The 11538-nt window shown below is 37.4% G+C and overlaps 1 protein-coding gene across 3 annotated transcripts; it reads left to right on the top strand.

Moving 5' to 3' along the window:
* Positions 1–48: 48 nt before the first annotated feature.
* Positions 49–5455, top strand: LOC121868349. 3 transcript variants are annotated; one of them, XM_042368861.1, is made up of 5 exons: positions 49–269; positions 393–576; positions 2579–3113; positions 3516–3619; positions 4361–5455. In XM_042368861.1, the coding sequence occupies exons 3-5, from the start codon at positions 2591–2593 to the stop codon at positions 4568–4570; spliced, it is 837 nt and encodes a 278-aa protein (XP_042224795.1). In that variant the 5' UTR covers positions 49–269; positions 393–576; positions 2579–2590; the 3' UTR covers positions 4571–5455. The 3 variants fall into 3 exon arrangements, with proteins under 3 accessions (XP_042224795.1, XP_042224797.1, XP_042224796.1); XM_042368863.1 differs by lacking the exons at positions 49–269; positions 393–576 and adding an exon at positions 1113–1133; XM_042368862.1 differs by lacking the exons at positions 49–269; positions 393–576 and adding an exon at positions 1970–1991.
* Positions 5456–11538: the final 6083 nt, after the last annotated feature.

Genomic DNA, 11538 nt, shown 5'->3' with positions numbered 1-11538 from the left:
GACTACGTACTGTAAGGTAGAAACTATTTAAACATCCATGTCTATATGTTTGGTTAGTTTTCGAGGTGTCTGGAAGCATTGCTATTGACGCAGACAGTGGTTGCTCTGTTGCTTTCCTTAACATGAGACGACTCCGCCCACTCGCCAACCACCATAACCGTGTTGGCAACTCGGTGTGTGTACAGTGAGAGCAAGCTATGATACATCCCAAGTGTTGAATGTTTGGGTGATATTTTTTTATATATATTCTCTTGAAAACAAATACAAAAGTGAAGCATTGAAATTTGTGGAGAAATTATCAAGTGTCATATTGATATAGTAACATTGGGACTGAAAATAGCATGCATTATTATATCCTTGTTATCTGAGGTACTGATCTATTCCGTATACAGCGTCTTACACGACAACTCTGGATCGTATACTGTTCCTGACCTAAAGATGTGATATCGGAAACATATAGACTTAAACTAGAAATATGTGATAAGGGCTGAGAAGGCCAGTGGAGTTACACAAGCTGACATAGTATCTAACAAGAGGAAGGACGAAAAATAGATATTAACCAGGCACTGAAAGGCGGTAAGTAAAGTCAGTTTGTTGTTTATTGAAATGTTCATTTTTGGTCGTGGAATTATGTATCTAGTTAGTACAGTATGGTATATAGGATAAATGCACGCACACTCTCTTTCTCCCCTTCTCTTTTGATTAAATATCGGCGAATTATATCAAAGCTTTATAACCCAATTTAGTAAAACTTTTTTCTTTTATTTTTTATGCTTTTCACCACTGATCGGCTCGTTAGCCGCTTGGGCTATCGGTCACGTCTTTGTTACGCACTGTTGGCAAGTATTGGGCTACTGAATGTATCTGAACCTGCTCCAGGGCTTGTTAAGTCTCTTGAAAGAGCTCACACTCGGTGCCGTCACAACATTCTCTGACAGATTGTCCCAAGAGTTCACAACTCTCACTCCGAAGAAGTTTTCCCTCTGGACTTGCGGCTTCTTCAACCTTGAGTTGTGTCCAGTTAAGGACACTCGACTGAGATGTATATACACCTCACTTAGGTCCTCCCTCCTTGCCCGTCTGTAGTATAAGCTAAACAACTGCAGGCGCTCTAATCTCTCAGGGAAGCTGAGGTAAGAACTTCACAAATTTGCCTTTATAATGCTAGGTCAGTTCCAAGCAATGTTTGTTTACGCTCGAGTTATTATTCTGATTATGCTGCGAGTTATTTAATACGCTCTAGAATGTGTTTAAAACGTATTTAGTATCTCGTTGTTTTGTTATGGTATTACGTCGTGCACTGCTCTCACAGGCTTTACCCCTCTCTCCATTCCACACGCTTTTATCTTTATCCTTGTTTAATTATTTCTATGTCTCTTCCCTGTAAGTATCCACCTTGTTCTCTACCTTCAATAGTTATCGGTATTATTCTTGATATTTGCATTTACCTCAAGCATTCATGTTCTTAATAGACGCCGTGGAAACCCTCCCGGTCTAAAAAAGAGCGAGGGACGGGGTGAGGGTAGGAGTGGTTGACGCGGGTAGTGTAATTGGACGTGTTCTGTTCCTGTACACACCGTCTATCCCGCTCCTAACTTCTGTTTGATTGGTAGAACGAGAGAGAAAAGTTTTATTATTTATTTGAAACTATTGTATAGCAATATCTAGAGGCTCTGAACTTCATTGTTTTCACTTAACCAACTTTTGAATTGTCGACTCATGGGTGGCATGGCTGACTTCTGTATGTCCCGCACTATATTATAATTTTCACTTATTGATTAAAATCGTGACGTGAAATAAAAAAAATTAAGATAAATAAACAAAAAGCGCAAGGCAGATCCTAGGTGGGTCGGGGGACCAGCAGAGACCGCCCTTGTTACTCTGATCACTTTACTGTTAGTTGTGGAGTGCTGGCTGCGTCAAGGTTGGAGGGAGTATTTTTCATCACAGTGTATTTTAGTCCCAGTGACAGTAAATCATAACAATAGACAGTGAGTAATCATAATAAGGTGAGGTAAGTCCTTGTAAAATAATCGGAATCTCGGCCAACCTGCTGGTGAAGAACATGTTGGCCACATCACAGTGACGCTATTCCACATACTGTACAGAATAAACAATGGAAATTTTGGTCATGACTGTTCATGTGCTACCCGGGAGTCTGACTAACATCCCAGCCCCGACTCTTATAATGCTTCTAAACAACGGTAAAAATTTTCCTCCATCAGCAGTGTTAAGACTTGCTTATAGATAAAAGGGAGTTAGTTATTCCTGCGCTCAGCTATGCTCGTTGGTTTCTCTACATTAGTTTTAACGAAATGTTTCAACAAATTTATTTAGGCAAGTGATTAAAAAAATCCGTGTGTTGTATCTCTTTCCGAAAAAAAAAATCTGGAAGATAAAAACCAAATCGAGTGTAAAAAATAGTGTATTAATGTAAAGTATTCATTTTCTTGTGGTGGCCAAGTCGGAGGTCATAAACGGTAGCTGGTAAAGAATCAAGAACATTTAGCCAAAAGTCGTTTTATACGGTACATCACCACCCTGAGTTCTATTACATAAGTTTTACCTATACTTTCAGAGAGAATAGAGCATGTTGAATGGTGGAGATACAGGAAATACAGCCAACACGGAGAAGACGATAGTTGACGATAGCCTCAACACGTACGACTTCAATAATCACCAAAACGGAAAGTACACGGCGGCAGCAGTCCCCGACACAGAACAGAAAATTGACAGTATGAATAGAAGTGATATGAAGAAGAGGGAAGAAAAGCTAAAAGACGAAGAAGAGACTCGGGAAGAAGCACACGTGAACGAGGCCAGTATAGGAGCAATTAACCCCAGCATGGAACAAAGTGATCAGAGCATAATGATGAATTACTACGGTGATGAGGATGAGAGGGAGGACCAGCCTGACGGTGATCAAGACACTGGCCATGAGGAGAATCCCGACGTAAATTCTGACACTACACACGAGGGGGAAGAACTACCTAATAAATCTTCGGTGTGGTACAAGACATGGAAGTTTTGGCGCCTGTATCTCGGGTTTGTTTTGGTCACGGCGATTGTGGGACTCGGCGTGGCAATAGGGTGCTCCCTGGACGTTGTGCATCGTAAGTTACACAGAGTTAACCTTTAGCGTTGTTTATCGTAGTGCTGAATTACTGTTCGGTCACAGACTTTAACGTTTAATACAGTATTCATTTCTCACAGCTTATTATTATTTGGTGGAACATGTAAACAGTGGTAACATAATACAGTAGTATAATATATCCAACAATTATACATTATATACGTAGTGTTAAGAGGTTAAAACATGATAATACAGATAACACCGAATTGGCTGTTATTATTTATTGAATTTAACCTGGATTGCTTATTAACATACCGTACTGTTTATTTAACGTGTTAATGTAACTTATAGCTAAGTTAATACATCTAGAAAATAATAAACAACACGTTATGATACTTCTTTCATCCAATTTATTCTTTTACTCATCCTTTCCTCCCCTCAGAGATGGGATTTACGTCTACCGGAATTGCTAAAAATAGCTACGCTTCCAGGCTGATGTCATCCACTTCCCACAGTAACCATGGAGTCGTCCCTCACGAGAGTTGGGTACGTTTGTCATCCACCAACAGTTGGCTATAAAAGTGTGCCCCTTGGCTATACCCATCAACAGTTGGCTATAAAAGTAACCCCCCTCGGCTAGAGAAATTTGCATTTTCTTCGTCCACTAACAGCTGAGAAGCTCCCTATCCTCAAGTCTTGGGTTACCTCGGTGCTTCCTCTGGGTCCATTTTTCCATTCAAATGTTTTTTTTTACTCTACTCTCAGTAAATTAAAGAATAACGTATTTTACTCTTTGAGTACACTGACAATCCTCTAGTACGATGATTTAACCCCTTGAGTACGATGAAAGTATGATGATTTAACCCCTTGATTACGATGAAAGTATGATGATTTAACCCCTTGAGTACGATGAAAGTATGATGATTTAACCCCTTGAGTACAATGACTTACCCCCTTGAACTTGATGACTTAAGGAGATATGTCCTCATACTCAAAATGGTTAAAAAAGCTCACCATCCAATACAGTACAGTATATAGTTTTCCCTGCTGCCATCTATGACCCCACAGTTATGCGGTGTCAGGGGAGTTGGTCTTGCAGTATTCAGTAAATCAAACGGGCCATTACTGTCCACTTCATGCCGTGGTGTAGTGTCCACAAGTTCTGTCTCGAGTAACAAAAAAAACATGAATCTTGACATATTACAACTGTGCAATAAGTTTTGATTTATTGTGTAGTGTCTTATTCGTCTGTGTTCATAATGATCTCTCTACTCTGTTACTGGACAGGTAGCGTGGCTGCAGAATGTTGGCCGCAGGGGTTTCGTCCCTATACACAAATTTAATATCGGACTGTTGGGGGCACTGGCAGGGGCTGTGGTAGGGACAATGCTATTTTGCATAGCGATGTACCTTTATTACATGATGCGTCGCCTCAAAAAGAAAGTGAAGGAGTATCGTATGGCCAGCGATGGTGTCCCCTTAATACCTGAACGTTAATGAAGAGACTATACAGCATACAAGCCAGACAGCGTGGAAAGCACATACCAGTAGTTCATTCACTCTTTATACTTGTTTTATGAAGCATATTGTGATGAATATATGACAGCCATGAACCCAGTATAAGGTGTTACAATCAAGCATTTTCCCTGTGTTCCTATGTTAATAAAAGTCTTGTCTGCTTTTTCCCAGAGTTGCCATTATATCACTTAAATCTCTTGTTACGTATGCATTTATGTCTATATATATAGAGGTGGTTTGCCCCATCAGGCTGCTTACTTTATATTAACCTTACATCTCAAGGTCTAGTACAGTTGTGTGCCAGTTTGTTTATTAACCCGGGAGCGAGAAGAGATTTGCAGATGAAGACAAAAGAAGCTGTAGGTTTTTGTAACTATATTTATAATGTAACATGTTTGAGATACATTATGTAGTACAGTATGTATTCAGGGAGGGTTACAGTATATCTGGTAATATAAACTGTAATTTCGGAACAGCAATATGTTTACAGTACAGTACCAGTTTCTTCAGGTAGGTATCAAGATTTGTCCAGATAATTGTTAAGTGTTTTATTGAGTATTGAAATAACCTGAAGAATAGACACCCCAGCTTATTTCACCTAAAGATTAACCTAGGGGGCAATGAGGTGTAATAAGCTATGGTGTCTAATGTTCAGGTGATTAAAATAATATCTTACTTGTTTAATTTATTCACACTGTTGTAATGTTCTTGGTGTTGTGATATATTTATGGACCAACACAGCCAACACATGAAGTTTAGCCCTCCCACCCCAGCTTAATTCACCACGAGATTAACCAGCTTAACCTTAAGATAAGCTACAATAACCCAACCTAAATTATAAACAAACCTGCCCCCCCACCCCCCGTGTAGCAGTGGAAGGGTTAATATTCGCACGGTGCCAACAAAGAATTCTCTCTTGTTTGTGGATGCCTAGTGATAATAGTTACCTCCTAAAGTCACCCTGAATATGTACCACTGAATTAAAGATGAATTTAGCTTATATAACCGATATGAATATATATATATATATATATATATATATATATATATATATATATATATATATATATATATATATATATATATATATATTTCTGGAACTATGCTTAAATGAAATAGAAGGAATATCAATAAAAAAATATACGTATTACTTTTTGTAGCCGTTTTACTTTTTGATGCCTTTAATTGCTAGTTTTACTTACACCAACTTTTATTTTCAGAAAGTTTGTGAAAGGCGTGTCACTTTATTATTCTAGAAGTTTGTATTTAATCTAAAATATCACTGTTGTATTGCTCTGGTTGCAGTGCTTTATTTCGCGAAATGTTCATTATTTCATTACTATTACTGCTGCAGTGCTACATAGGATATTGTATTATTAATCTCAAATGGGTTATTGCTATATTACTATTAATACCCATTACAGTACTTTATACAGTATAACTAAACATTCGGTATTTACGTTTGAATTAATTGCAACACATACACTGAAAGTCAGCGGTGTAAGTCAGAGGCCCTAGTTGCGCCTTTCATGTTGAACCGAAAAAATATTCATGTATAAAAAAAAGGCAATAAGACTGGTAACAGAAAAAAAATGGAATGGTGTAAAGGAAATGCCATACTTTGGGGACCACATAAGGTGAAATTGAATAAAAAAAATATTTTGGGTCGAGATTTGAAATAAATAGCACAAGAACTAAAAAGTAATGAAAACACAATTCTTTTACAATGGGACTGAAACTTAACGCTGAAAAGTATTTTCTTTCTGCTCCTGAAAATAACTTTACATTTCTGTTCCACTAAAATATACAATACATGAACCTTACCTCCATCCATATTAAGCTTTGCGTCTGTTAAAAAAAAGAATTACATACAGTTTGTTACATTCACCTGAAAATAAAGTTTGCATTGTACTGAAGTACCTATGTATTTTTCTGCATCTGAAAAACAACTACTTTGCATTTGCATTGTACTAAAAAGAAAACATGAACTTTAATGTCGTCTAAAATAAACTTCGATATCACATTCTGTATGTGGTGAACAGAAAGAAACATATGTAGATCCACCGGAAAATTATGCGCATGTATTGTATGTATACATGTACTCAAAATATTGCAAGTACTGTACATGGAACTTACCTCTATCTGAAAATATACGCTACACTACTTTCATAAACAACATTTTAAGTGTTAGTATACTTTACTTTCAAATAAACTTAGACATTGTAACCTAACCTAACCTAACCATGAAAGCTAACATAGCCTTGATTAGCCTCAGCACCTGACGTTATCACCGCGAGGTCTCCAGTACTGCGAAGGGTCAGCATTGTTAATAAGATGCTTTGTCAAGGCTCAGGATTCAAATATTCCAACTTCGTAAAAATGAAGAATAAATTTAACTAGCTTCTTAAATCTCATTAACTCCATGTTTATTTCAAAGTAACTTTAAATTTTATCCTCGTGGATATTTAGTAAATGAAACAAACTTCCAAACAAGTAAAAATGTTAAGAATCACTTGAGTTTATGAATACCCCATCTGAACACCGAAAAAATGAACAAGGTAAAGTTTTAATAGTTTGAAGATTTTTAAAGGTTTATTTGGTATTATTTTTAGTATTTTACCCCACACTTTCCCTCGACTTCAAAGCCCTGCCCACTTTAAACAAGTAATATTGCTGGTAATTTATCGATTAAAATACTTGAATATAAATTTTTCCCACGGAAATGCTATAGAAGTAAAATTAAATACGTGTTTTTAATTACGTGGATATTTTGCCGTGACCAGTTGTTCCTACTAACGCTATTTTACCGTGAGTACGCTTTGATTGCAGGCTAAGTACTTTCTGTTTAATATGACGGGGTAGGGGGTGTCCGCCCCCGGCTAGAAAGTTAGGTAAGGTTCGGTAGGTTTCTTTGGTTGGTTAGGTCAGGTTCTAGTAAATGTTGCCTCTTTTATAATGATAAGAACGTCTGTGGAAAATTGAACAAAATCGAACTTCTTCAGGTGGTAAGTGGTGTTCTCAGACATTACCGTACAGGGGGTATTTTTAACTTTTTATTACAAATTAGGTAAGGTTTTCAAAGGGTTGTTTTATAATTTATTTAATAATTTTACCTCACATTTCCTCTCTGCTGCCCATTTTGAACAACCAATATTGTTAGTAATTAGGGGGAGAGGGGAGGCCTTACTGGTTAAAATACTCGGAAAAATATAAATTGCGCCGGAAACGTGATAGAATATAGATTTGTTTGTTTTTTTACTCTCCCTATATAAAAAGAAATATGAAATTCCATGTTCGACCTAAAACGAATCTTAACCTTTTTTTTTCGTAATTTCCATGAACAACAGAACAATGGTTAGGTGAGCTTATAGCTACACAAGGATCGACTAGTGGCGAAATAAATGCCAAATGCCGCCGTGTCATGGTCAAATATATTACCTGCGTTGTTCACTGGTGATGGCCAATTAGCCAATCAGAGTGCACTCACGGTAAAATAGCGTTAGTAGGAACTTAGCCGGTCATGGCAAAATATCCATTGCCTTTTAATTAAGAAATTGAGTTAGGTCCACTTATGCAAATTTACCCACAATTCTTGCGTTTAGCTTTCTGGAAGACATATCACCAGAAAATTTGCCACTATATCAATTCACAAAAATAGTAAATGTACTTACGTGTGTTGCTGGTGATAGCGACCTCCTTCGCACAACTTTCACAAAACTCACTTAAATTCCCATTAAATTTATCAAAATATCACCTCGTATAACTAAGCAGCTCAAAATTTGATTGGTAATTATGTCTGCCTGTTTACAGTTGTTGCAGTATAACACTATTTTCTTTGTTTAAATAGATATCCGATATTTCCACGTCATAAAATTCACCCTACATGTTAGTGACCGATTATTCCAGGTACGTATTGTTTCCAAAGAGAATGTAAGGAAACACTTAATGGGAGACCTTAGCGCACCGTGTCAGGGGCGGACAGTTGGACCGCTGAGTTCTTGTCTTACAAAAACTGTCAACATTTTACTGAAATTAATAATTTTATGATTTGAAGTTGTGCTCTGTTCTTAATATATAAAGAAAATGAATAAAACTAATATAAATAGATTGCTGAAATAAATTATTCAGATTTCATATATCTTTGCAGTAATAAATATCTGATGTCTTACAGGAAAATAATGGGTACAAATTGAACATCTTTAGAAAGTTATAAATTATTATAGGCGTCCGCATGATTCTTCTGTAGATACCAATTATCTCTTCAGGAAAGGTGTATATTGCAGGGCACTACAGTATATGTATGGGATCAAGGCAATCAAATGATTTTTGTAAATAAACAGTACAGAAGGTTCATCCATCCTTATTCTCTCCATCTACCTAACCGTGCTAAAATTGTTCTTAATACAGACTGGTTATCGAATGTACAATATATTTGTGACAATTATTTTATTATTCTGCGCACCAATAGTTTCTAAATACAATACCGGCAACTTGTAATGTATTGAAATTTCTTAGCAAGTTGGCAAGCCTAGTCGGTTTTCATTGGGTAAGCATAATACATATGTAAAATACATTTTTTTTACGGGAATTAGCCAACCCGGGCACAGGTCAAACGACCCACAACGGAGCCTGGGGGGCGAAAAAAAAGATCGGAAAGAAATTGAAAATATAGAAAAAAGGTTATACTGTATTAATCTACACCACGAAGATGGCGGAAAACCTGCTTTTTAAAGTGAGACAGATTGTAAGAGCATGGAAACACAGAAGAAGGCAAAGCATTCCACAGTTTGGCTGTGTGAGGAAAGAAGGAGGTACTATAACGGGTTATTCTCGTGTGACCGACATCCACAGAGAAATGGTGGGCACCGCGGGCAAGACGTGTTACGAACCCACGGCCTTGCCGGCGGTACACAGGATGCCAAATCCCCTGAACATTGCCCGTTAAAGTACCTGTAAAAGAGAGAGTGAAGCAACATTGCGGCGAAGAGAAAGGGGAGAGAGATTGTCGACTAAAGGAGGAGAGATTGTCGACTAAAGGAGGAGAGTTAATAAGACGAAATGCCTTTGATTCCACCCTATCTAATAGTTGGACAGAAGAAGAGCCACCCCAGATATGAGAGCAGTACTCCAAGTTAGGATGAATGAATCCCTTATGTACTTGGAGCAACTGCTCAGGAGTGAAGTAGCTGCGGCATCTGTACAGCATTCCCAACTTTCGGGAGGCAGCTTTAGTTATACTAAGGATGTGTGATTTCCAGGACATATTGGAGGAAATGGTGAGGCCTAACATATTTATTTCAGAATTTGGGGGGATGATAGCGTCCTGAAATGTAATTGGTGGGAGATCGTCTACTTTACAAAGTGTAATTGGTAAATATTGAGTTTTGTTACTATTGAACTTAACCAAGTTTGTATCTCCCCATTCAGAGATGCTGCACAGATCCGCGTTGATAGAAGTAATGATATCAGTTCTAGAAACAGATCTAGTTTGAGAGTTAGGAGGAAGGGGAAAATGTGAGGAAGAGTGAAGAGTAGAATCATCGGCGTAAGAATGGATAGAATTAGTTGTAGTGTGAAGTAAATCATTGATAAAAAGAAGAAAGAGAGTTGGTGAAAGAACAGAACCCTGTGGGACGCCACTATTGGTAGAGAAAAAGCGAGAAATCGATCCCTCGACAACATGTGAGGAAACTTCCAAATTTTATGAGGTAACTAACATTAATTGAAGCACAAAATTTATAATATAAATTAAGAAGTCAGCGGATTTTCCTGGTGTATTTGGGCACGTGGATATCTCCTATGTTGAAATAAAAGTTCCGCAGGATACAAAAACTGTCAAGAACTCTTACAATGAAATGCTTATTATATTCACCCACGAATTAGCATGTTTATTTTTGTAGATTTTATTATTAGTTTATTACTGGTTAGTACCCAAGCCTTAGCTACAAACACTACTGGCCATAAGCATATGATAGGCTGTTGGCTCTCCTTGGTTAGATTGCCTCACTGTATACAGAATGTAAATTGTAAATCTGCATTGTCTTATTGCATGTTGACTTATACACCTGCAAAGTCTGTATATATATTGAATCAATTGTAAATTTGTATGACAATTTTACTGAATAAATATCAATCGACCAATTATCCAATTTCCACTTCACTGGTGCCGAGATAACATAAACAAATGACACTCTTGTGCATTATGCAGAAGACCCGACAGCAGCACCCTTATCCACTACCTCCTAAGATGTCCCCACACACAACGCTCCCGTGACGCCTGCTGGACCACCACTCCACGACGGTGACCGGATAAAACCCCAAGGGACAAAACCCCAGTCTCATATATAAAATATAAAATAAAACACTTTTAAGCTTAGGTTAGGTTAGTGTTGACAAATGACAACCCCGTTGGGGTTTTGTCATGGAACCACGACGGTGACCCCCTGACGGAGACACGATGATCCAACCCATACTGGCCAGATATTTTGTAAATAACATTGATTATGTGTTAAAGGAATATCCTTCCTTCCTTTCTTAGGCTTTAGTAAGCCCCTTTATAATATTTATACTGTATATACTTGTCACACTTGCCAGATGCTTCTGGTGTCATTGTACAGGGGTACCTAGTGACAGCACTAGGATCCTGCTTCCTCTATCAAGGAATAAACAATTGAAATTTAATTGAACAAATGACAAAATTTCAAGAACTGGAAAATAAACATTATTTTTACAAGTATCATTGGATCTTTTGTAGGATCATATTGCATTTGCTTTCTCATTTTACTTATGCCATCTTCATTATGTCATTCGAAGATAGTGGAGTGGATTTTTTTTTTTCTTGAATGCGTTCCTCTAACTTAATCTAAATGATTAAGTTATATCAAATTGGTTAGGTTAGGTTTGTGTACTGTCTCTCTAATGTATCATATATTTACTGAGCAGTTATG

The sequence above is a fragment of the Homarus americanus genome, unplaced genomic scaffold, assembly GCF_018991925.1.
Source record: "Homarus americanus isolate GMGI-L3 unplaced genomic scaffold, GMGI_Hamer_2.0 scaffold19318, whole genome shotgun sequence".
Lineage (NCBI taxonomy): Eukaryota > Metazoa > Arthropoda > Malacostraca > Decapoda > Nephropidae > Homarus > Homarus americanus.
This window is presented reverse-complemented; position numbering and strand designations above follow the sequence as displayed.